We start from the raw sequence: 25,854 nt of genomic DNA, 5'->3' as shown, positions 1-25,854 counted from the left end.
TAGGGAGGCAGCACACTAACATGACGTGTCGCCCTGCCTCTTGCTGCACTGGGCAGTGTATGGAGTCCTCAACGTGACTGGAATACACACACTTCCCATGTGACAGGCAGTAGTAACCCCGCCACTGTCCACCATCATTTCACTTATCCCTGACGACAAGGGAGTTGTGCAGCATGTAGACTCCCTAGGTAGATGGAGAAACTGATGCCTAGACTGAATCATCTGGTACTGTCGACCCTACGTAAGATTTATACGTGTCCTGCACTGTGTGTTTGTGTTCATGTATATATGCACACACGTATATGCAGGTATGAATGCATCAGGGTGTGTACATGTGCAGCCCAGAGGCCTATCAGTGCCAACCCCCATTACACTCCATCTTATTTTTTTAGTAATTTATATATATTTTATTGTATATGCACTGACATTTTCCCTGCATGTATGTCTCTGTGAGGGTGTCAGGTTCCCTAGAATAGAGCTGCAGACTCTTGTGAGCTGCCATGTGGTTGCAGGGAATCGAACCCAGGTCCTCTGGTAGAACAACCAGTGCTCTTAATTGCTGAGCCATCTCTCCAGTCCCTCCATCTTATTTTTTGAGGCAGGGTCCCTTACTAAAGCTGGGGTTCGCTGATTCTGCTAGACTAGCTGGCCCACAACCCTAGGGATCCTCCTGTGCCTGTCTCCTCAGAGCTGGAATTACAGCAGCACACAGCTGTACCCAGCTTTCCTTTTGTTTTGCTTTTAAATGTGGTCACTGGGGGTTGAATTCATGTCTTCATTCTGGCACTGCAGGCACTGTACTGAGCCCTCCCCCCAGCCTTACAGGTTTCCTTTGTTCACCCTGATCCCTAAGCAATCTAGCAAATGCACAAGGCTTTGTTGAGTGATGAACAGCTATAGTTGAGAGCACATTGCTCGCTGGCTCAACCATTCTCTCTTGAAGCTTCTCTATGTGGAAGGCTCACATGAGCAAGCAGCTGGTTGGTGTTCAGTGAGAGTTCACCAGAGCCAGGTGACGTCATTGGCCTCCTCGGGAAGATGACGCAAACCACTAACCTATGAACACATGGCCAGCCTTTCATCTCAGCACGTCAGAGGCAGGCACAGGCAGCTCACTCGGCTGCTGTGAGTTCTAGGATAGCATGGTTGACACAGTAAGCTCCAGGGTAGCAAGGGATACATAGTGAGACCCTGTCTCAAAAAGACGCACGCACGCGCGCGCGTGCGCACACACACACACACACACACACACACACACACACAGAGGAAAGAAACCTGGTGTGTAAAGTCATGCACACAGTACATTACTTGCACACAAAGCATTTACAGAGCACATTCCCTGAGCAATCTCTGTCATTGATTTCATAAGAACCAAAAAGAAGTTTCCAATGTGACTTTTACCATCTCACAGTTCCATGAACAAACAAGACTTCCGGCTTATTCCCACCCTGCCAGCGCTTCGAGCTGCCTGTTTGGGTGTGTCTAACCTCTCTAGTTACCTGGATGATTTTGAAGGGACAGCAGTAGAAGCATTTGACGCTGTAGTGCTCCAACAGCTCCCTGCATCTTCTCAGAGCATCTCTCAAGGCCCTGCCACTGGTTCTGTACTGTATGGTGTCTAGGACGAGAACGGAGCGTGGTTACGCGCTGCTTCGTTTCTTTCTTACTCGCTTTGTAAATCTTTGTGATCTCCAGTGTGCAGGCAATCCCTGCTCTCCGCTTGAATGAATTAATCAAATCTGCAGGCAGGTCCTGCCCTCTTCCCTGTAAACAGTTTATACAAACAGTCAAAGGGAAATGAAAAGGGTTTTTGTAAGAGCAAAGATTTGGGGTGATCTGTTCAGTTCATATTGGAAGGCTACAGTGCTACCCCACTGGAGAGGTGTCTTGAGGGTGTCCTGGGAGGCTGAAATACTGCCAAACACTTGCTCATCACAGACCTTCCTGCACACCAAAATTTGCTGGCTGTTGAGTTGCCTACTCTCTTCGTGCTGCCCTGTTGCCTATATGTTTTGTTCTTCTGAGACAGGATCTCTCTACACAGCCCTGGCTGTCCTGGAACTTACTATTGTAGACCAGGCTGGCCTCAAAGGTACAAGGATCCACTTCCTCTGTCTGCCTCCCCAGTGCTGGGATTAAAGTTGTGTGCCACCATGTCTGACTTGTTGCCTGTGTTTTAATGTAATGTCATATTGCTGGACAGGACATTGTAAATATTTGTTGTTGAGTCAACAATTGAACTATTATGTCTCAGGCTGCCCAAATATCCAGAAGTGAACTCCAACTGGACTACAGGAGGATTTCTATCAGTTAGATAAAATCCAGTATTCCTAGCCTGGCATGGTTGAGACTTCATTCTCAGATGAGTCTAAGCTATGTCAAGTTGAAAGGTAAAACCAACCAGCGTAGCTGTGACCCTGGAGATACCAGCTTAGTAGAGAAGTAGGGGACTGGAGAGATGGCTCAGAGGTTAAGAGCACTGACTACCCTTCCAGAGGTCCTGAGTTCAATTCCAAGCAACCACATGGTGGCTCACAACCATCTGTAATGTGACCTGATGCCCTCTTCTGGCCTGCAGGTGTACTGCATTGCAGGGAGAGCACTGTATACAAAATAATAAATAAATGAAACTAAAAACAAACATTCTTCCAGTCTTTGCCCCAGTTGCAGATGGCATAAATTAGTACAGTTCCCTAGAGTGCAAGAAGTTTGTGGCCTCCATCTGCTTCCAGCACTGGAGCTACAGGAATGCTGTATTGATTTCCTGCTCTCTGAGTTTTGTTTTGCTTTTTGTTGTTTTGTTGGTTTTTTCTATTCTTTTTCCTTTTTCTTTTCTTTCTTTTTCTTGGGGAGGACTAGGTGCACTTTTCTTAGATTTAAATTTGATCAGGGAACTCTTTATCTACCATAGTTCATAGTTCAACGGCACCCAACGAGGTCCAGACCTACCCAGACAGAGCATAGGTGCCCTTTTCAGGTCTAGTCAATTAACTTCCATGGTGCCCTTTCCTGCTTCATACCTCCTGCCTTCTCTACATTTTTTTCTAGAACAGCATGTATTTTAGTGGTTGGAGCATACATTTTGTCTTGAAGCTGCGTTACAATTCCTTCCTATAGCTATTGCAGCATCTGAGGTGACTTCATGTAGTTACTTTCTTCTTCATCTAGTCCTTCATTTAATAAAGAAATGGGCTTTCTTTTGTTTTAATTCACTGCAGTAATCTAAAGTCTTTATTAAACAAAGAAAATTTTATAAAGCCTTGTGATACTAAACACAAAATGAAGACCAAAAGGTGACTTCTGGTGTTTTACTGTTGTTGTTAAGTTAGCACTATATGTAAAAATGTATAATTTAGTAAAATTTTATAGACGAAGAACACTATTTAACCCACAAAGAAAGATTACTGCTGATCAGTTATCAGGAACAAGGTGATAGTAGAATTTTTTAAAGCATCACGTAACAAAATGGGCTTCTTGACGAGTTAGTTGCATGAAGTTTAAGACATGAGCATACATGTTGGCACCACCGTAATCAGGGGACAGAGCAGCTCCATCACCTCTGAAACTTCCCTCCTGCTGTCATCCCTCTTTAGCCCTTTCCCGCTCTCTCCAACAGGAACCACTTGTCTGTCTGCCATCTCTGCGCTTCTGGTTTTTTCTTCTTCTTCTTTTTTTTTTTTTTTTAAATCTTTTTAAACATTATTTATTTATTGTGTGTGAGTGCTTTATCTGCAGAAGAGGGCATCAGATCACATTATAGATGGCTGTGAGCCACTATGTGGTTGCTGGGAATTGAACTCAGGACCTCTGGAAGAGCAGTCAGTGCTTTTACCCACTGAGCCATCTCTCCAGCCCCCAGTCCTCTCTTTCTAATGTGTTCTATTACTGAAAGCATGACTCATAGAGGCCCCGTGATTGGCTCCTTTCACTGGTGATATCGCCACTGAGATGGAACTGTGCTGCCCCGGCTATCAACCACTTTCCTTTTAAGGACAAGTAGTAGTTAGCATTCGGTTTTATAGATGAAGTCTGTTGATCAGTGAGCACTTTCAATCTCACCATCTTATTTGTGCGTCTGCCACTGGGACTTATAAATAGCGGGTGTACATTCGCTCCTTGCTGCCTGGCTAAATAAGATGTAAAAGCCCCAAAGAAGGCAAAACTGCTGGGAATACTAACAGAAAGAAGTTGCTGTAGTCAACGCCTCTCATGAACCTCTAGGCCAAGCACACTACTCCACACTAGGACAGGAGACATTGAGATATAGGGTAAGAGAGAAAGTAAAGTGTTTGCCATGCAAGGACCTGAGTTCTCCAGCACCACTTAAACAGCTCAGTGGGTGTGGTCAGCCAGACTAGCTGACTCAAAATGCCTCTGTCTCAGCGAGAGACCCCATCTCAAACCTGGTGGACCACCCTGAGGGACAAGCTCTGGCCTCTACATGCATGTGCACTCAACATGCATCCTCTGCCATACACACAAACACACACACACATACACACACACACACAGACACACACACTCAACATGCTTCCCCTGATACACACACACACACTCAACATGCTTCCCCTGATACACACACACACACTCAACATGCATTGCCTGCAACACAAACACACACAACAAGCAGCCCCTGCTACACACACACACACACAGAGACACACACATTAGACAAGTGAATACATTTTATTGTCAATTTGGCTGGTAAACATTAAAAGAAAAACCAAAAAATATACTGATTTTGGATAGTTGTGAGCAACTAGCATCTGCCTCTCTTCCGTGACCACACAAATAGACCTTCCATCAGTGGTTCTCAGCCTTCCTAGTGCTGCGACCCTTTAATAGTTCCTCATGCTGCGGTGACCCCAACCATACATTTTCACTGCTACTTCATAGCTGTAATTTTGCTACCATTATGAATTGTAATGCAAACATCTGATATGTGTCCCCCAAGTGGGCTGAGCCCTACAGGTCGAGAAGCGCTGCCTTATACGCTGGGCAGACAATTTAGCAGAATCTATTAAAAGCTTAAAAATAGCACTTACATTTGACTGTCGGGAAAGTGCTTGCTGGGTATGTGTCTTGAATGAGCATGGCCCCCAGAGGTTCATATGCTCGTAGGGTCACAGGGCCTCTGTTGTTGGAACTGTGGAAAGCATCAGGAAGTGTGGCAGTTGGAGGAGGTGTGTCACCAGAGGTGGCTCTGAGGTGTCAGGCGCCCACACCGTTCCCAGTGCCAGCTGCCTTCTGCTTTCAGACTGAGCTGTGAGCTCTCAGCCATTCCTCCACCAAGCCTTTGCTCGCTCGCTCGGCTGATGGACTCTACCCCTCTGAAACTGTAAGCCCAGTTCAATGCTTTCTTTATAAGTTGCCTTGGGCATGGTGCTTTATCACAGAAGTGGAAAAGAGACTCAGATGCTCTGCAAGCATGAGGCCCTGCGCTCAGATCCCCAGCAGCCATGTAAAAGCTAGCACAGCAGACAGGCAGGTTCCTGGCCTAGCTAGCCAGCCAGCTTCAAAAACAGGGTGGAAAGCCAGGCGTGGTAACACACGCCTCTAATCCCAGCACTTGGGAGGCAGAGGCAGGAGGATCTCTGTGAATTTGAGGCCAGCCTGGTCTACAAAGGGAGTCCAGGACAGCCAGAGCTACACAGAGAACCCTGTCTTGAAAAAAGCAAAAACAAACAAACAAACAAAAACTTAAAAAAAAAAACCTCAGTGTCTACCTCTGGCCTCCACCTGCATGCATACACATATGAACATGTATCATATTATACATACACAAGTGGCACATATCTAAGAATTATTTATAGAGTTATACAGAAACCCACATCTAAGAATATTTATCCATCAACTGAAAGAAAAAATAAAACCCAAAAAGAATCTATATGGCTAATGATGAGGTGTTGTTAAACAAATTAGGGCATTGTTTCTTTTTTAATTTTGTGATTAGTTATGTGTATGAGTGTTTTGTGTGTATGTATGTATGTATGTGCAGCATGTGTGTGCCAGCTGCCCTCAGAGGTCAGAAGAGGATGTTGGATCTAGGATTGAGTTATGGACAGTTTGGAAATGTCAATCAGGTGCTGAGAACAGAACCTGGGTCCTGTGCTAGAGTGGCAAGTGCCCTTACCCACGGAGCCATCTCTCCAGCCACTGCCATTTGTTTTCTTACATTCTACTTAGTTGTTTAAGGTTTTCTTTTGTTTTGTTGTTTTGTTTCTGTTTTTAGTTTTTGGGTTTTAGTTTCTGAAGACAGGGTTCTCTGTGTAGCCTTGCCTGTCTTGGTCCTACTTTGTAGACCGGGCTGGCCTAAAACTCAGTGATACTCCTGCCTCTGCCTTCTCAAGTGCTGGGGGTTTATATTTATTTTTAAGCTAAAGATAATAATTGCTAAGAGGCAGAAGCAGACAGATGTCTGAGTTCAAGACCCACCTGGTCTACACAGCTAGCTCCAGGACAGCCAGGACTGCATAAGAGAACAGCTAGCTCCAGGACAGCCAGGACTGCATAGGGGAACAGTTAGCTCCAGGATAGCCAGGACTGCGTAGGGGAACAGCAAGCTCCAAGACAGCCAGGACTGCATAGGGGAACAGCTAGCTCCAGGACAGCCAGGACTGCATAGGGGAACAGCTAGCCCCAGGACAGCCAGGACTGCATAGGGGAACAGCTAGCTCCAGGACAGCCAGGACTGCATAGGGGAACAGCTAGCCCCAGGACAGCCAGGACTGCGTAGGGGAACAGCTAGCCCCAGGACAGCCAGGACTGCGTAGGGGAACAGCTAGCTCCAGGACAGCCAGGACTGCGTAGGGGAACAGCTAGCTCCAGGACAGCCAGGACTGCGTAGGGGAACAGCTAGCTCCAGGACAGCCCGGACTGCGTAGGGGAACAGCAAGCTCCAGGACAGCCAGGACTGCATAGGGGAACAGCTAGCTCCAGGACAGCCAGGACTGCATAGGGGAACAGCTAGCCCCAGGACAGCCAGGACTGCATAGGGGAACAGCTAGCTCCAGGACAGCCAGGACTGCATAGGGGAACAGCTAGCCCCAGGACAGCCAGGACTGCGTAGGGGAACAGCTAGCTCCAGGACAGCCAGGACTGCGTAGGGGAACAGCTAGCTCCAGGACAGCCCGGACTGCGTAGGGGAACAGCTAGCTCCAGGACAGCCAGGACTGCGTAGGGGAACAGCTAGCTCCAGGACAGCCAGGACTGCGTAGGGGAACAGCTAGCCCCAGGACAGCCAGGACTGCGTAGGGGAACAGCTAGCTCCAGGACAGCCAGGACTGCGTAGGGGAACAGCTAGCCCCAGGACAGCCAGGACCGCGTAGGGGAACAGCTAGCTCCAGGACAGCCAGGACCGCGTAGGGGAACAGCTAGCCCCAGGACAGCCAGGACCGCGTAGGGGAACAGCTAGCTCCAGGACAGCCAGGACCGCGTAGGGGAACAGCTAGCTCCAGGACAGCCAGGACTGCATAGGGGAGCCTGTTGTCAAGGTGCAGCCCCGTCGGCCCGAGCCGATGTCTTTCCCTTCTCTCGCATCACTGCCCCCTTTATCACCACGACTTCAGCATGAGAAGCTTGAGTCCCTCCAACATGCCGGGTCCCTTTTGACTGCTTTTGTAGTATTCCACTCCCGCAATTCCAACTTCCGCTTTCTCCTTGTACTGCTCAGGTCTGAGCTCAAAGGTAACTTCCTCAGAGGAGCCTTTCCCCCCCTCAGGCCATGGTAAGTTTTCTTACACTCTCACAGCTTGTGTGACAGGGTCACCTCAGCAGTGGGACCCCACACAGATCTACAGCTACTCACCTAGAGCACGCACAACTGTTTTCCCTGTAATTATAGTCATTTGTGGGGATAGAAAATGCTAATCATGGTTCTGTGAAGAAAGCGAAGTTAGAGATTGGCCAGTAACTTGTATTATGGCTCTATAATTTATTTTGCTTGGTATAAATATAAATATATAAATTTAACAATTTATAAATATAGAAATTATAAGAATAAAAATATATTTAATAACCCATAAAGTATTTATATATAGTATAAATTATGTTCAAAATTTTATTTTGCTTATTGAGACAGGCTTCCTCTGTATAGCCTTAGCTGCCCTAGAACTCACTCTATAGACCAGGCCAGCCTTGAACTCAGAACTCAAAGTCAGCCTGCCTCTGCCTCCTGAGTGCTGGGATAAAAGGTGTGTGCCACTACGCCCAGCAATTTAATGTCTTAAATGGCTATATTTAGCCAATTTGCAAAAATTCCTAAAAACTTAACAGCTGGCTCTGTCTCTAGCACACCACTGGCTTGTCTTACTACTGAATTGGTAGAGTCCTTTCAAGTGTATGCTAGTTGGGCACTACCCAATAGCACCCTCTGGGATAATGAAAATATCTACCCTGTGATTTCAAGTCACCTCATACAACATCCAGCAGCCACCCTGACTGAGCAAGGGAGCATCTGAAGCCCAGCTGGTGCGGCGGGGGAGCGGATGCTGACATTTTACTTAGTTTAACTAAGTTCAAAGTGAAATAACTGCGTAGGGCTGATGGCTGCTATCTGGAGGACTGGGACCTACTAGACACAGAACTGACTCTCCCCTGCGTAGTTGAATAATATTTGGGACGCTGTGTGGTGGTGGCCCACGCCTTTAATCCCCACGCTCAGGAAGCAAAGGCAGGTGTATAACAGAGTTTGAGGACAGCCAGGGCTACAGAGAGAAACCATATCTCAGAAACAAAACAAAATTGGGGCAATATGAAAAAAGCATTACCGTATTGTGAAACTATATGCTCACAATAGCTAAAAAGCAGGCTGTAGAAGCATCTTGGGTTCGCAGCACTCAGGACTCAGCGTGTGTGCTCTCCACCCTGCCATCACCATGCAGGCCAACATCAGCCAGTGGGCGGGGCCGCTGAGCCTGCTGGAGGTGGCAGCCACATGCAGCATGTACAGGTGGACAAGCCAGGCAAAGTGCTGACACCCACCCAGGTTAAAAATAGGCCTAGCTGCCTTTCATTGTATGGTCTTAATCCAAGAAAACTACACCCTGGTCCTCACAGCCCCTGATGCTCCTAGCAGGAGGACTCCAAAATCAGGGAGAGGTACCATGTTCTGGTGGTCAACATGAGAGGGGCAGTGACATCAGCAGTGGCATGGTCCTCTTAGATGAGGTGGGCTCTGGGCCTCCCCGTGGCATGGGCCTCCACCATTACATCTGGCTGGTGTACAGGACAAGCCACTGAACTGTGCGGAGCAGATCCCCAGGAGGAGGGCTGGAGACCACTGCAAGTTCAAGGTGGTGGCCTTAAGCAAGAAGTATCACCTGGGAGCCCCAGTGGCCCGGCAGAGTGGGATGACTAGGTGCCCAAGCTGTAGGGGAGCAGCTGTCTGGGAAGTAGGGGCCCTGCAGAGGCCAGCAGTCCTAGGGGGTTCACAGTATTGTGGAGTCCTGCGAGGCGTGCCATTTCTCCCCTTCCTTCCCACCCCTCACAGGGAGTCCTGAGGCATGGGAAGATAGATCTTTTAGGGTGAGTTTTCCGCTGTCCATCCTTAGATTCTAGACAATCACATCCTGTCTGTGTGTGGTCAGTCTCCCTCTATGGGGGCGCTTGGTATTCTGATGGAGTCAAAGTGTCGATTTTAAGAACAGCAACTTGGAAAAAGATAACATTCTGCCAAGACCAGATGTGTTTTTGAGAAAACCCAAGGCTCCCACCTCAGCTAAGCCCTCCCTGACGGTTCAGCTGGCTCAGGTGGCTGCACAGGTGTTGATGCCTGGTCACTCTTTTAAAGAACGGAGCTACTGTCCAGATGCCTTGCCACGGAGAGACTCTAAGCTCCCTGCTTCTCAGTGGTGTGAGCAAAGGTCACTAGAGGTGCTGGATGTGTTAATCCTGTTCATCATCAAATAAAAATAAAGGCACTGGATTCAGAAAAAAAAAACAATTAAATAAAAAATAAAAGCAGGCTGTAGTCAGAATGCCTGGGCTGAAATATGTTGTTCCTTTTAAAGTGCTAATACTGAGGCTGCACACACTTCACATGATAGTGATAAAGAGTAAATGAAACAATGTGTGTGGAACGCTAGTGCTGCGTCCAGCTGCTCTGTGAACGGTCAGTAACTGGAGCTACACAGTTCTGGCTTCCATGTTGAGTCTGCTCAACGAGCAGGTCCGTGCATTCATCCCTCAGCCTCACCAGAGAAGCAGCGTCTTGGAGCAGACAGCAATTGACACAGTAACCCGCAACTGATCAAGGAGCAGACAAGGAGACACTTTGTCCAAATCAGCCCTAGATGGAATTTCCCTATCACACCCTTCACCTGGGGCCTCATGGACCTGTGCAAGACTGAGAGCCAGAGGGAAGCGGCATTTCCCAAGCATGACAAGGGGGACGCAATACGAACCCACAGAGACTGACATCGTGGTCACAAGACCTGCACAAGCACGAGCCATACAAAACCCCAGCACAGAGAAGGGGTAGTGGGCACAAACCCCACCCCTCCCCCAGCTGGAAAGCTATTCGTAACTGACACCTGCTGGGAGAAGGAAAATCCCTTTTCTTCAGTGGAGTGGGTCTATCAACCACTCTCCTTGCTTAGTTTGTTTTTTATTCTTATTTTTAGAAAGGGAAAGAGAGAAATAGAACATGAAGTCGAGTGAGTAGGGAGTTTGGCGAAGGGAATGAATAGGATCAAAATATATCGTATGAAATTCTTACTGTATAGCTCACTGGTTTGAAAACTGGATAAAACTTCAGTGTGAATTCAGTTATTAACAATCTAAGTAATCCTTTAACCAGAATTTCCCTAAGTGGGCAAAATCATCTGTCACTATGACTCTGCCCTCCTAACCTGACCCTTCCTTCTAGTGGCTTTAAAATTGGCCGGGCTGCAGGAGAGACGCATGAGTGACAGTGCGTCCGGCCAGTCACTGGCACTGGCCAATCAGAGGCGGCCCCGTCTCAGGCCCGTCCCACCGCCTTGTCCAATCACGTCCGGGTGGCAAGCTGAGCAGGACGGTTGCGAGGCGGTCGATTCCAAGTGGGCCTCGGCGCGGGGGAGACGGCGGGTTCTCAAGCAGGAACCGTGGGAGCGGTCGGCACGCCACGACTCAACTCCCCCACACCGCGGCGGTTGGGAACGGCCCAGCCAAGTGGGACTACCGAGACTGACCTTTGCCGGGAGCCCATCCTGGCAACCCCGGAGCGGAAGTCCGCCTGCTTGGTCTCCGGTGGGACCTGCTCAGAGAAATGGCGTCGCCGGGTGAGGCGTTGCGCATGGCTCAACAGTGGGGTCCCTCGGCCGACCCGCCTTGGGGAGCGGGGTGTCGCCCGCGGGAGGCTGGTCTGGAGCACACGGGCGCCAGTCAGGCGCTGTTCCCCTCCCCTACGGGGCAGGGGCATGGGCTCGGGCGCTTTAGTGTTGATGGTGCGACAGGGCTGCGGGCTGGCGAAGTCCTGGCGACCTGAACGAGCTGGCGAATCCCGGCGACTAGAAGGGTTGGTGGGCGGTTGTGCAGCGCGTGGCTACCGGTCCCCACGAGGCCCAGCGCGACTGTGGCAGCGTGGAGCCGGTGCCAGGCTTCCTTCATTCATTCGAATGGACCTGGCGGCCTAGCGCCTGTCCGGGAGCCACCCTTGGCATCATGAAAGCTTTTGACCATGTCGCTGGACTTTCTTTAGGTTCTAGGTTCTTCTTCCCTGGCAGGGACAGAGACTCACAGGTCTTTCACAGGCCCCCGAAGTGATACTTGTAACTGACCACGCAGTCATTGTGAGACCAGGTGCAAGGGACTTAACCCCTCCACACCTTAGTTTCTCACCTGGCATCAGCTTCCTAAGAGTTGTGTTAAGTAGTATTTCTCTCCTTGCTATTAACAGTGCCGGGCAAAGTGCAATGCCTGGTAGATTTTGAGTGGACACGGTAGGGTGAAATCTTCGTGTAGTCTTTATGAAAATGACTATTTGGGTGTTTATCTTGTTTCCGCTAGTCGGTGAGTAGTTGGGATCCCAGAAGTAACTCACCATGGGAGCACAGTGAACAAAGCTTGCCCTTTCACTATTTGATCTGTTGGTAAAGTGGAACGTGTACTGAAACTGTCTGGAGCTTGAGTCTCACTTATGTGTGTTAGGGCAGGAGCCGGTACCTACTTAAGAACCTTAGTTTTGTTTTTCTTTCTTTATATAGGGAGCTAAGGAGATGGCTCAGTGCAACTTGTTACTTTAAATGTTAGCACAGGGTGTGGCTGGCTACAGTATGTGCATGTGGCCCCAGCATTGGAGGACAGAGACCAGCAGGTCCCAAAAGGTAGCCATCTAGTCTAGCCAAAATGGTTCTGGCTCATTGAAGAGGCCCTGTCTCAAGGCACTAAGGAGAAAACAAGAGAGGAAGCCATCCAGTGTTTACTCTGACCTTGGCATGCGTGTGCACTGGCACACACTTATGTGAATGCACCCCAATACAAACACACAAAATAGGTAGGGTCTTACTACGTAGCTGGGGCTCACCTCATATTCACCATCTTGTTTCTGCTCTCCCAGTCCTGGGAGTGACAGATAGGAGCTAGCATACAGGGAGGGCTAGCCTCCGTTTCTTGTAAAACGCAGAGAATACCCACCTCACTTGCATGTTGGAAGGATTAAATGGTTAGGGAAGTGCGCACAAAGAATTCAGCATAATTTGGGCCTGCCCATCAAATTAAATGGGGATGGTGTCTTGTTTGCATGAAGGACTATACTCCTGGTTGAGGATGGGGTCACCATTCTCCTCTTGAAGCTAAACCTGTGTCCTCTACCCTTTCCCACATGGTGGGTCTTAGGCTTCTGCCCCAGACTGCCCACCTGTGATGTCATTGCCTACCTACCCAGGGCTGTGTAAAAGACACACCCACCTCTCGCCCCTCCCTCTCACATCTCCCCCTCCCCCTCTCCCCTCTCTTTTCCCCACCTCTTTCTCTTACCTTCCTTTTCTCTTCCTCTGTCTCTGTTTCTCTCTGGGGTGCCCTCCCCCTTCCTTCTCTCCCCATGCTTATATAGTAAAATTCTCCATATAATATCTGTTGCCTGGCGTCTTGTTTTTTAATTAGGAAGTTGATTCCATACTAAAAGTTGGGCTCCCAGACCTTAGTGCATCGTTGTTGGGACTGTGACTAGGACAGTGTGGCACAAACTTAATAACTGTTTTCCCCAAAGGTTCAAACACTGTCTTCCTGTTGGCCCTGACAATCATAGCCAGCACCCAGGCGCTGACGCCCACCCACTACCTCACCAAGCATGATGTGGACAGACTGAAAGCCTCACTGGATCGCCCTTTCACCAGTTTGGAGTCGGCCTTCTACTCCATCGTGGGACTCAACAGCCTTGGGGCACAAGTGCAGGATGTCAAGGTAAAACTGCCTTTCTTCTGTTCACAGTGTTTGAAGAGACCCTTAACCTCCTGGCTGTTTTCCTCTTGGGGACTTTGAAACAAACGCTTGCTGATGTGAGGAGAACTGGTTTAATGAAACAGATACTTTCTTCCATCTGAGAGTTTCTGCTTAATGTGTGTGGGGCCATGCTGGGTGTTGCTAAGGGGAGAGGAGTGAGGAAGAGCCTTCAGAAACTACCAGAACTCCGTGAAACTGCTCAGTGTAGCATGTATTCGGTTTGTGCACTTTTTCATTGTTTCAGATTTATTTATCTTGTGTGTGAGAGTGTCTTGCCTCCAGGTATATGTACGGCATGTGCCCAGGGAGCCCAGAGAGGACATCAGATCCCCTGGAACTGGAGTTACAGATGATTGTGAGCCACCATGTGCGTGCTTGGACCTGACCCCTGGCTCTCTGCAGGAGCAGCCAGTGCTCTTAACCACTGAGCTCTACAGCGTACAAGTGCTGGGGGCTTGGCTAACATGTCATAATGGAGCTCAAGGTGGAGGGTTCACACGTTAATCAGTGACAGTAATTGTGTGGGCAGTTTGGGTGTATTTTACTTTGGCCAAGCTGAATACATTGCAATTGAAATGTTTTCTGGGCTTAGGAGCAGCTAAGGGGTGTGTACTCATTACAAAGTCATGGACAGTTAGGCTAAAACAGTTTTCCTGAATATGCTTAGTTTTCTATGACTTCTTATTAAATTACCATAAGTTTAGGAGGCTGGGGTGGGTGGCGGCATACGCCTTTATTCCCAGCGGTTGGGAGGCAGAGGCAGGTAGATCTCTGAGTTCAAGGCCAGCCTAGTCTACAAATCAAGTCCAGGACAGTTAGAGCTGTTACACGAAGAGACCCTGTCTGGAGACACCAAAACCAAACCCAACCCACCCATTGTTATCAAAATGCTGCCAAATCTGATGGGCCTGAGTGAGTTCAATTGCCAGGATTCACATGGTAGAGGGAGAAAGCCAGCTTCTGCCAGGTGTCTGTGACACAGATCAAATGCAGTTTGTCAGCCTTGGCAGCAGGAACCTTTGCTGGCTGAGCCATCTCACTGGCCCTATTCATTAAGCAACTAGTGTTCATTAATTAGAGTGCGTGTCTTTGATTTGTCACAGTGTGCTCTGAGAGATTTTGCTACATCACAAATGGTGAAAGAGCTTTATGAACCCAGGCAAGTGCCAATCATTTATGCTGTTGCCTTAAGACTCATAGTGCGGCTGCGTGAGATGGTGCACCCCTTAGTCCCAGCACTTGGGAAGCAGAGGTAGAAAGATCTGTGAGTTCAAGGCCAGCCTGGCCCACATACTGAGTTCCAGGCCAGAACGGGTGACATAAAGAGGCTCTGTCTGCAAGGGGGTGGGGCTAATTACAGTGTGTACTACCTGTTGTCCAGGATCTCAGTTTCATACATTTTGTCTAATTTTGTAGTTACTGGTAGAAGGGGTAAAGTCGATGCCTTCAATCTTGTTGTGGTCAGTGTCTTTAGACTCACGTCAGTGCTTATGCTCATGTTCTCCCCCCACACCCCCTGTGTGTGGGGGGGGGTGTGCTCGCACATTTCTTGGCTTGCTAGCTTGATATACTCCACTGTTGCCTAGAATGTGTCGTCAGTATTATTTGTTGAGAGCTCTGTATGTGCCCGGTACATGAGTTATGTTCATGAATCTGTATTGTCAGAAACATTTCCCTGTAACAGAGGAGGAAACAAGACCTAGAAGAGGTTAATTACAGATGGTACCAGTGAGTCTGAATGTAGAAGTGACAAACGGCTTCCCATGGTCACATCTGTGCAGAAGCTTGTGTTGTACACGAGAGCTTATTGAAGCACAACCACAGCCATCCACATCCACTGCATCGACGGCTGCACCTGCGCCCTCACACTGTGCACAGTGGTTTCCAGACCATCCAGCCCCAAACCCTGACGTACTGACTGACCTCTGTAGTCTGCATGCAGCTTCTTCAGATTGTTCCCTGACCGTCGTCTCTCGTTTCTGTCAAGTGTTTTCTGCCTGTGTGTGTCTTTTCCTTGTGGTCCTGTGATCCTCAAAGGAAATTATTTCAGCCTGAAAGTAAGATTACAGGCATCAGTGAATTCACCTGAGCTTTTCTGTGAGAAGGGGGTTATGTGGCCCACCTCACTAGACCATTGATAGAGTACAGTAAAACCAGATTGTGCCACAGAGGACCCCTTCACAGGGCAGCTGGAGTAACCAGTTTTATATTGAGGGTTTTGTCCTGTGGACAATGTATTCAGGCACGTTCAGACAGTGCCTAGCCCAGACACTATGTTTGTGGTGTGCTTTACCGATGTTTCACCGCTGCCCTGGTTCTTCAGAGGATGTTGGGGTCCCTGAGGAGAGTTGATACCTTGTGGGACACAGAGTAGAGCAGTGACAACTGTAGAGGTTTTGTATTGTAAAGAGGAGCAAATGAGGTTGGAATGTTAGGTTAATGTCAAATGTGAGTAGGATTGGAATGCAGGATGAAAAGTTTCAGGTAAGGACAGGAGCGTTTGTGACTCATCAGATCTGAGTTTGAGGCTTGTGGAGGGATGAGCACATTCCTTTAAAGATGCTTTTTCTGGAGCTGGAGAGATGGCTCAGAGGTTAAGAGCACTGGCTGTTCTTCCAGAGGTCCTGAGTTCAATCCCCAGCACCCACATGGTGTCTGATAACCATCTATACTGGGATCTGGTGCCCTCTTCTGGTGTGCAAGCACACATGCAGACACAACATTATATACATAATAAATCAATAAATCTTTTTTTAAAAATATGCTTTTCAAATTGTGAGTTTGAAGGGGATGTTGATTAGGGCTGAAGATGTGACTTGAAGTGGGACTGTGTGGGAAGCGAGAAGCCAGCAGCGGGTCGAAGACAAGGATGAATGAGTTTGCTTAGAATAAGACTTGAACTTTATGAATGCATTTCGTGACATCAGTGGAGAGAGAGGAATTGAGATAACGGAGAGTGGCCGCTAGGAAGCCTCGGCCTCAGTAGTGCTTGAAGTGTTGCCTAGGGCGGTAGAGCAGGGGTATTGGAAAGTGTGGTAGGCAGCGTGTACAGAAACAGTGGGCTCAGTGGCGGGGGGTATGCTCGTACAGTGTGGGGTCTAAGGAGACAAGAGGGCCTGGAAGCTGGTGCTGGAGGAAGTGGGAGAGCAGGTGAGCAGGAAAGAGCCATGTAGAGCATCGTATCTGATTAGGTTTAGGGAGCTGAAAGGAAGAAAGGTAGAACACACAGGGGTTCTTTGCTCAGGGGGGTGTTGGGGTTCTTGGGGGTTTTTACAAAGGCTACAAAGAGCCGGGACATGTAGGTACCAGATATGAGGAGTGGTTTTAGCCTCCAGTTGATAAGGTGTCCCGAATGTGGAGAGCAGCTACAGTTAGAGGCACGTACTCCCTAGGAGAGCTAGCTGAAGCCACGACCCTGGAATGGAGAGAGGAGCACTCGTTGAGGGTCCGGCACAGGTGCTAAGACGTTTCCCCATTCATGCTGCCATTAAAACTGTACTGTGAAAAAAAAACTGTGCTGTGAACATCATGACCTTTGCCACCACTGAACATTCTTGCCCTTGCCCGTGACTGTCTCTGTAAGCATCACAGTGGGTCCGATGCTGCATCTACCCCGCAGCCTGTAGAAGGTACAGCCAGGCTATCTGGCTTTGAAGGCCAGCTCTCCCAATTAGGAATGACCTTGGTTGAGCTTTGCTTCTCAGGGCCTTGGTCTCCTCTGTGAACTTAAGACAGTAAAAGTGTCTATGCATAGGGTTGTTTGAGGATGAAACAAGACATCCCAAGAAGCACTCAGAACATTGTGACACTTTTGAAGAGCTGGGGAAGAGGTAGCTACTGCTGTGGGAACCTGGCGCTGTCTTTTCATTGTTAAAGCACCAGAGGGCAACAGCGTACCACTTAGCATCTTTGTTGTGTGTGGAAATGGTTCCCTTCATGAAATACCCAGTTTCCTTCTTCAGATACCAATTTATAGAAGATGAAGTATTTTTGCTTCTTTCCTGTTTCTTCTGGTTCTTTTAAAACTGCACTCAAGTTGAAACTCTTTGTTTTGAGGATTTTAGGTTTTGTTCCTAACATTTTAAAAAGAGTTTGTTTTGGTTTGAATGACCCAGCCCTGCAGTGAGACTTGTAGCTTAGCTGTGGGGGCGGCAGTCAGTCTCATGCCTCTCCCACTCCTGCTCCCTAGTCCATTCCCCAGAGGGTCCTAATTTTTCTTTTCTGTGATTCTAGGGATCAAATTCCAGGTCCTGTGAAAGCTAGGCAAGCATTCTATCAAAGCGACACCTCCAGTGCCAGAAGCACCAACTTGTAGCTGGATTGGCCATAACATTTTAAATAGCTGGGGTGTTTTGTTTTGTTTTGTTTTGTTTGTGTGAGACAGGGTGTCTCTGCACAGCTCCAGCTGTCCTGGAACTCACTGTGTAGACCAAGCTGGCCTCAAACTTACAGTCTGTCTTCAGCCTCCTGCCTGCTGGGAGTGATGGTATGTGCCACTAGGCCCAGCAAATAAGTGTATTTTATATTATCTGATTCAAAATGGTTAGCTGTGTGACTTGTCTCCCATGTAGATCAGTGGAAGAGAAGTGGCTGAAATGTTGCTTTGTGCTCATTTATCATGATGGAGCAGTGCTGTCAGGCAGCTGCCCCTGAGCACTTGTGGCAAGAGCTTTGGGAAGCACGGGGCAAGGGTGGGCTGTGGCCTATCATGGGATGAGTCTCAACAAAGGCCTGAACAGAGGTGAAGGGAGGACCTCATTTGGCAGACAGGAGAGGCAAGGAAATGATGCCGGATAGAAATATCCAAGGGTAGGAAAGCAGTTCAACTGGAAAATGCAGGGAAAGAAGATTTTGGGGTCTGAGGTGGCCTTGCTGAAGCTGCCCAAGTGAGGGTATGCTACTCAGACATTATGTGCTGTGTTGGCAACGTTGATCTTCCCTGGGAGTCATGGGGACCACGGAGGGAGGGCTTCCGTAGTAGAGCACCATGGGTACTTTGTGTCTCAGAGGGTTGGTCTTGCAGAATACAGAATAGGTTGCGTGCCTGGAGGCAGTTAAAAGAGGGCCATAGTTAAAAGAGGCGAGAGGTGACAAGGACCTGCCTGAGGCAGTGGCAAGCCAGGGGTCAGTGGAAAGGAAGCAGACTGGGTAGCCATGGAGGGAAGGGAAGAGGCGACAGTTCCCAGCTCTGGGTTGGGTGGTCAGATGGACGGTGATGCCAGTGATCCAGGAAGTCAGGTGAGAGAAGAGAAGGCTTTAAAGTCACTGTAGATTGTCTGCCATGGCTTCAGAGGCATGACACTGGAAAACTTGGCATCAGCGGACACTAACTCTGCCATCTTCCACAGGCTATTTATCTACTAAGTTCCAGGTACTTTTTCTGCTAAAGGAGATAACGAGGGTGTCTTGAAGGGCCTTATGCTCTTCAGAAGGAAGAGCGTTGTGCCGCGCAGCATGGGTCATGGCCAGAACAGGGCATTTGTCACGTGGTGTCTGCCCACCTCAGGCTTGTTCCTTGTGTGAAGTCAGCAGCTTGAGGCAATAGTGTCCTATGGAAAATAACTATTAGAGATGGATGGCTTATTTTGAACGCAACTCTCCAAGACTGGTCATGACCAGGAACACAGAAAGATCACAGAACTGTGACATCAACCTGTTCTTAGGGCAGTCTTTTATAAGAAAACCGTAAGCAGAAGATGGAGGTGGGGGGTGGGCAGTAATACATTTTAGCTAACAGTACAAAGCAATATTACATTCTTGGCTAAGTAGACAAAGTATTACCAGCTAACCTTTAAGCTGACTGGTCTCAGGTAAGGTGAGTGAGGCAGTGGTTAGGGTCTTTCAGAGTACATCCAAAGTGTATCCAGGTGTGTAGATAACGGAAGTGCAACCAGAGTGCAGCCAGAGGGTAGCGAAGTGTGTAGATAATAAAGTATATCGTCGAATCGTCTAGTGCAGGTCGCCTTGACCCTCTGACAGGGAGCGTAAGTGTCATTTCTGAATAACTGCTTCTGGGAGGCAGAGTTGAAAAGTTGAAAAGTTTTCAACTTAATTTCACCTTAGAAGCTGAGTACAGAAATGGCAGCAGTTGTGTCAAAGAGTAGGCCTCAACACCCAGCACCCTGAGCACTCTCACCTTTCCTGGCTACTGCATCGTGTCCCGCTTACCTTTGACTCTCTCCCTTGTTTAGAAAGCATGTACCTTCATCAAGTCTAACCTTGATCCCAGCAACGTGGATTCGCTGTTCTATGCTGCCCAGTCCAGCCAGGTCCTCTCTGGCTGTGAGGTGAGCCCGGGGTCCTATACTGTCGCTTATTTATTTGTTTGTTTGTCTGTTTGTTTCCAGTAAACATTTTAAAACATAACGTCAGATTGTTAATATAATTTTTAAAAATAAGAAACTGATGGTGTGGGTTAGAATTCCATCCGCATTATTTTTATTTCTATAAGAAAGTATATTTCCCTTTGAGTGTTCACAGTAATGTCTGTTAGATCCCTTTTTTCTTAGTTCTTGTCTCTCTTCTGGGAGGCCTTGAGGTTTTCTTTCCCTTCTTCTATAACATTTAAAAACATTCAGTGCATCCTCACCTCAGATTCTAGATTCTTCTGTTGAAGGTAGGAATTACTTTAAGTAGACAATCAACTTGTCGGTATCTTTTGGGAGGTGGTCTTAGTTAGGGTCTCTCTCGCTGTGATGAAATGCCATGACCAAAAGCAACTTGGGGAGGAGAAGGTGGGTTTGGCTCACATCCCACATCCCAGTTCATCTTCAAGAGAAGTCAGGGCAGGAGCTGAGGCAACAACTGAAGAAGAGGCAGTAGAGGATCAGTGCTTACTGTCTTGTTCTTCAAGGCCTGCCCAGCCTGCTCTCAGGTGCCCCAGGACTACCTGCCAGAGGTGACACCACCCACGATAGTTGGGGCCCTCCCACACCAATTTTTAAGAAAATGTCCTACAGACTTGCCTATATATAAGCCAGTCTTAGTGAGGCATTTTCTCTATGGAGTTGTGTCTTCCCAGGTAACTCTAGCTTGTGTCAAGTTGACAGAGAACCAGTTAGAGCAGAGGTGATGTTGACTTCGTGAACATTTGATTCTGGGGTGGTGGGTGGGTGTGGAGTGGCCGCTGTGCTCATGCCATTGTTGGTATGCCTTTCACCAATGCTGGAGCCTGTTCCAACCCTTCCTTTCTAGATATCTGTTTCAAATGAGACCAAAGATCTGCTCCTGGCAGCAGTCAGTGAAGACTCCTCTGTCGCCCAGATCTACCACGCAGTTGCAGCACTCAGTGGCTTTGGCCTTCCCGTGGCGTCCCACGAGGTCCTTGGTGCCCTCACCGCTCGGCTCAGCAAGGAGGAGACTGTGCTGGCGTAAGTTGTCACCTTGACCACTTGTTGAGCTTCGTGTGTGTTTGTTATTGACTGAGAGGGTTCATTCATTGCCCACATTTCCAGATGTCTCCTGTGTGCCAGGTGCTCTGCCAGATGTGGCAGACACTGTTGTGAGTGTGTGTGTCCACAAGTGGAGGCCAGAGGTCAGTAGCAGGTGTCTTCCTCAACCTCTTTCCACCTTGGTTCTTGGTTTTGGAGCATTTTGTTTTGTTTTATTTTTCTTTATTATTATTATTATTATTATTATTATTATTATTATTATTATTATTATTATTATTATTTTATTTATTTATTTTTTACTTTAGGCAAGGTCTCACTATCTGTACTTGGCTATCCTGGAACTCTCTGTGCAGACCAGGCTGACTTTGAACTCACAGAGACCTACCTGCCTCTGCCTCCCAATTGCTGGGATTAAAGGCATTAAATCCTTGGCATTCCACTTTTTTTTTTTTTGAGACAGGCTGGCTGATGAGCTCCAGGGGTCCTCCCCATAGTACCGGGGTTAGTTTTACTTGGGTGCTAGGAGTCTAAACTCAGGTCCTCACGCCTGAATGGCAGATGTACCAATTAAGCCACTTCCTCAGCTCCAATGACTGACACTTAAATTAAGGCACCAGGGTCTGGCCCTTGGCCTTGTGGAACTCACACAACATATCTTCAAGCTGTTTGGGCAGACGGTAAGGCCACCGTCACACTGAGACAGGCTGAGGCTGGAGCAAGGGTAGGTTAGCAAAGGACATGGGGGCAGTGAGCTGCATGCCAGGGTTGTTGGGACATCGACACTAGGGGCTCTGTGAGGAGCGGAGCTTACTGGCTCCCTTGGCGTTGTGAGAAGCAACATCTGCTGGGCACAGGGGTCTCAGGGATAACATGCTTAGAAAGCAGACTCTGGTCCTCTGCAAAAGGCATAGGTGAGGAAAAGCACCTTATGGAAGCAATTTCACCCCACGTGTGAGAGCGTGTGCAGGTATGTGTGTGTGCATGGATGTGGAGAGCAGAGATTAATCTCAGGTGTTGCTATTCAGGTGCAGTCCAATTTGTTTTTGTTGTGTTGTGTTTTTTGTTTTGTTTTGTTTTGTTTTGTTTTTTGAGACAGGGTTTCTCTGTGTAGCCTTGGCTGTCCTGGAACTTGCTCTGTAGACCACGCTGACCTCAACTCACAGATCCACCTGCCTCTGCCTCCCTGGGATTGCAGCTTGCCAATAGGTTAAGCTGGCTGGCCATCAAGTAGCAGGAGTCTCCTTCCTAGTGATGGTATTACATCTGGTAGCTGACTTCAGAATGTGTACTTAACTTACAAGTGGTAATATAATTTTGAAATTATTCTTTAACACTAAAATATCATTTAAAACAAGTTTGTGTTGTGTTTTTGTGTGCCTCCCATTTAATTGTATCCTCTGATTTGGAGCACTTGGAACCCTGTTGCACTGACTAATTTTATGTCAACTTGACACAGGCTTTTGTCGTCTGAGAGAAGGGCTGGTGGTGGTGCACGCCTTTAATCCCAGCACTCAGGAGGCAGAGGCAGACAGATTTCTGAGTTCAAGGCCAGCCTGGTCTACAGAGCAAGTTCAAGGCTAGGCCTACAGAGATTTCCTGCCTTGAAAAAAAAACAAAAACAAAACAAAGATAGGGCTGTAGGAAAGTCTGGAGAGCATTTCCATAATTAGTGATTGATGGGGAGGAATGGCCAGGTCATTGTGGGTGGGGCCAACTCTGGACTGGTGGTCCTGGGTTCTATAAGAAAGCAGGCTGAGCAAGCCAGTAAGCAGTGCCCTTGCATGGCCTCTGTCTTTGTCAGGTCCTGCCTTTAGGTTCCTGCTGTGCTTGAGTTCCTATCCTGACCTTCAGTATGGAGTTCCATGACATGCACATGCATGCACACCCCCACAAAAAAGCATTTAGTTCCCAGATTCTTTGTGAGATGGGGATCAACGACCAGATCATTTCCTAACCTTGAAGGCTTGTTAAGGGAGGGTCACAGTCAGCTGGCATTCTTGTTACTTTTGGTACTGCACTGATGCCTTTGTGAATACTGTAGCTGCTGCTTGGCTCTTGGAAGTTTTTTATTTTAGCCCACTTAAAGGGTTCCTCCCCCCTTTTGTTTTTGCTTTGTTTTGTTTTTGAGACAGGGTTTCTCATAATATATACCAGATTGTCCTCCAACTCACAGAGATCTGCCTTTCTCTGTCTTCAGAGTGCTGGGGTTTAAAGTGTACGACACCATGCCTTGCAGGCCACTTGTTTTTGTCTCTGTCCATAATCCCTTTTGTTGGATTGCATCCCCAGTTAATACCATATAATGTCATTCTGTCACTATTACTACCTTCTTAAAAATAAAAGCAAAAAACCTTCCCATTTCCTACCAGGAAAAAAGGGGACATTCAGGAGATGAGGTAGAGGCAGACAGACCTCTCTGAGTTCCAGGCTAGAGCTACATGATGAGAGCCTGCCGTGGGGGAGGGGAGGGTCACGATATGAAGAAGCACAAGGAGAGTTACTTTGGAACTAGACACACTTGGCTTTGAGCACCAGGTATGTTCCTTCCTTGCCAGAGGAAGTTAATGTCTTTAGAGTTTCATCTGTAGAATGAGGCCAACAGTCTTCACATCATGGAGTGGTGTAGAGATGGTGGAGGCGCAGAGCCTCAGTGCCGTGCTGTGCTTACGTAGTTCCTGCGTCCGAGACACCGGATGTGCCCAATAAAGAATTAAATGAAGACTGAAAGTATACTTCTGTGTGCTTATGAGAAAGGGCGCAGGCTGTAAGTCTTCTGTATCAGCAAGCTGAGTGTCCCCTTCCCTGCAGCTTTAGATGCTCTCACTCCCAAAGTGGCCTTTGCCTTGTAAAGTCATCCTGAAGGTTGGATTGACAGGATGCCTTTCATTTTAGTGAAGCTGGTTTGGCCAAGTCAGCGAGGTTTGGTATAAATTAGGACTATCTAAAATGGGCCTTTATGTATAAGTGGACTTGTTCTAGATTTATGATCATAAGCTTGTCTGTTGTTGTTTTTGTTTTTGTGTTTTTGTTTTTGTTTTTTTCGAGACAGAGTGCCTCTGTGTTAGCTTTGGCTGTGTCCTGGACTTGCTTTACAGACCAGGCTGGCATCAAACTCACAGTGATCCTCCTGCCTTTGCCTCCTGAGTGCTGGGATTAAAGGCATGTGCCACCATGCCAGCTCCATCATAAGTTTGTCTGAATGAGCCATCTGAGCAAAGATCTTTGATAGCTGAGTTCTCAGGCTCTTCCGCTGTATGTGAGCGGGACAGAGTTGGCTTTCCCCAAGGTAGAGCAGTATTCCAGACAGAAGGGCATTGCTCACTGGGGATACGTACTGAAGCCAGCCACAAAACTTTCCTAAAGCTAAGTGGGTTAGCTTCATTATAAGACTTCTGACTTCCTTACGGTATGGCATGCAGTTGCTCCAAAGAAGAGGAAAGTGACATCTTAACTGAAAGGTTGTCTTTTGACTGTCTACAGCTGTTTTTGAGCTGGTATTTATTTTGGGCAGATGGATTAATTTTTTTATTATCTTGTTTGGAAATTCAGGTTTCATTTTCTCAAATGTATCACAAGTGTCCAGCAGGAGTCTTCGAATGCTCATGGGCTTCTCTCCTTAAATTGTGACTCTCTGTCTTCTAACTTGTCATCTTAGTGGAATTAGCAGTCCACGGTAGGAATCTAAATTGTTATGAGCTCAGCATAAGTAGATTCTTGCTCTACATTCCCAGACACTGACTGGGTAAGCAGTGCTTCACAGAGGGGTTCTGGCATCTTTTAGGAATTATGCTGTGCTGGTGCCGCAGACCATTTGACCACTAGGGGGCCTCAGCTTCCTTCCTTTTACCTAGAGACCTGGCTATGCTCTCCATCCAGACTATCTGCAGTGAACGAAAAAGAATCTAATAAAAAAAATTGCATATGCATAACTATCACATTCCACCTTAAAATGTATTGTTGTTGTTGTTGTTGTTATTTAGATGGGGGGAGGCACATGCTCCATGGCACACGTGTGGAAGTCAGAGGACTGCTAGGAGGGACGTGGGGCACCATGGAGAGGAAGTGCTTACTGCTCTAGGGCTTTATTTGGAACTCTTGGAGGTGTCCTGGATATAAACAGAGATGGTGGTTGGACATTGTGACTGTGGCAAATGCCACTGAATTCACTTTATTTTAATTTTGAGATTAAGGGGCTTAGGTGGTAGAGTACTGTTTGAGGCCTGTAGTGGCTAGAATACTTTCACAGCATGCTTGAGGTCCTGGATTCAATTCCCAGCACTACATAAAACAGCTGTGAAGGGGCACACCTGTGATCCCAGCACTCAGGAAGCAGGAGGCAGGAGGACCAGGAGTTTAAGGTCAGCAGCAGCGGGTTTGAGGCCAGCCTGCGCTACATTGGACCCATCTCCAAAAATAATAAAAATTTTAAATTGAGTAAATAATGATATATTTAGGTAGTGTAAAGTCATTGTTCATAAGAATTAAGTTTATAATATACATGTATTCGTAAAGTTTTATACAGAGAATACTAATTTAATGGTTAAAAGAAAAATTAAGACTACTAGTGTAAATCTGTGCCTTTCTCTCTTGAACAGCTGAGGTTGTGTCATTGCAGACCTTGCAGTGGGTGCTGGGAGCACAAGCAGTGACGTCAGCACATGGTCACCACATCTTCTGTATGTGCTTTAGTCTACCCCAGTTTTCTGCCCAGCAATGTACAAATGGATATTTCTTTAGCCTTGAGTAAGAAAGATAGACGGTTAATAAGCCGCCAACTTCAGCCTAGCATAATACCTTGTACAAAATAGAGGATGCCTTCCTATGTGCTTAACTAAATCTTAGTCTCAGTGTTCTACTCTTTACCTTCCAGAACGGTCCAGGCTCTACAGACAGCATCCCACCTATCCCAGCAGGCTGACCTGAGGAACATTGTAGAGGAGATTGAGGTACAAATCTGTTTCTCCAGATGAGTCTCTGAGCTCCTGTCTTTGCTTGCAAGTAGACATGGCTGGCTGGTTTATTTGTTTGTTTGTTTGTTTTT

The 25,854-nt window shown here is 47.6% G+C and overlaps 2 protein-coding genes across 3 annotated transcripts in view; one reads left to right on the top strand and one right to left on the bottom strand.

Annotated features, from left to right (window-relative positions):
- The window catches only part of LOC311593799 (protein MROH8-like), a gene marked incomplete at its 5' end in the record, with an annotated part of 117,439 nt that extends 106,251 nt beyond the window's left edge, over positions 1–11,188 (bottom strand). The window contains 4 exons of the mRNA XM_084775217.1: positions 1,500–1,618; positions 10,718–10,750; positions 10,976–11,070; positions 11,172–11,188. Of these exons, the coding sequence (XP_084631343.1) occupies positions 1,500–1,618; positions 10,718–10,750; positions 10,976–11,070; positions 11,172–11,188 (264 nt within the window). The remainder of the gene's footprint in view (positions 1–1,499; positions 1,619–10,717; positions 10,751–10,975; positions 11,071–11,171) is intronic.
- The window catches only part of RPN2 (ribophorin II), a 49,050-nt gene continuing 34,293 nt past the window's right edge, over positions 11,098–25,854 (top strand). For both annotated transcript variants that reach the window (XM_084775683.1, XM_084775682.1), the window contains exons 1-5: positions 11,098–11,261; positions 13,190–13,383; positions 19,614–19,709; positions 20,617–20,792; positions 25,684–25,759. In XM_084775683.1, coding sequence (XP_084631809.1) covers positions 11,249–11,261; positions 13,190–13,383; positions 19,614–19,709; positions 20,617–20,792; positions 25,684–25,759 — 555 coding nt within the window. In that variant the 5' untranslated portion in view covers positions 11,098–11,248. The remainder of the gene's footprint in view (positions 11,262–13,189; positions 13,384–19,613; positions 19,710–20,616; positions 20,793–25,683; positions 25,760–25,854) is intronic.

Source organism: Acomys minous (genome assembly GCF_964271855.1).
Source record: "Acomys minous genome assembly, chromosome: 3".
In the NCBI taxonomy this organism is placed as follows: Eukaryota; Metazoa; Chordata; class Mammalia; order Rodentia; family Muridae; genus Acomys; species Acomys minous.
Note: the sequence above shows the minus strand (reverse complement) of the source record. Positions and strands in the feature narration are given on the sequence as shown.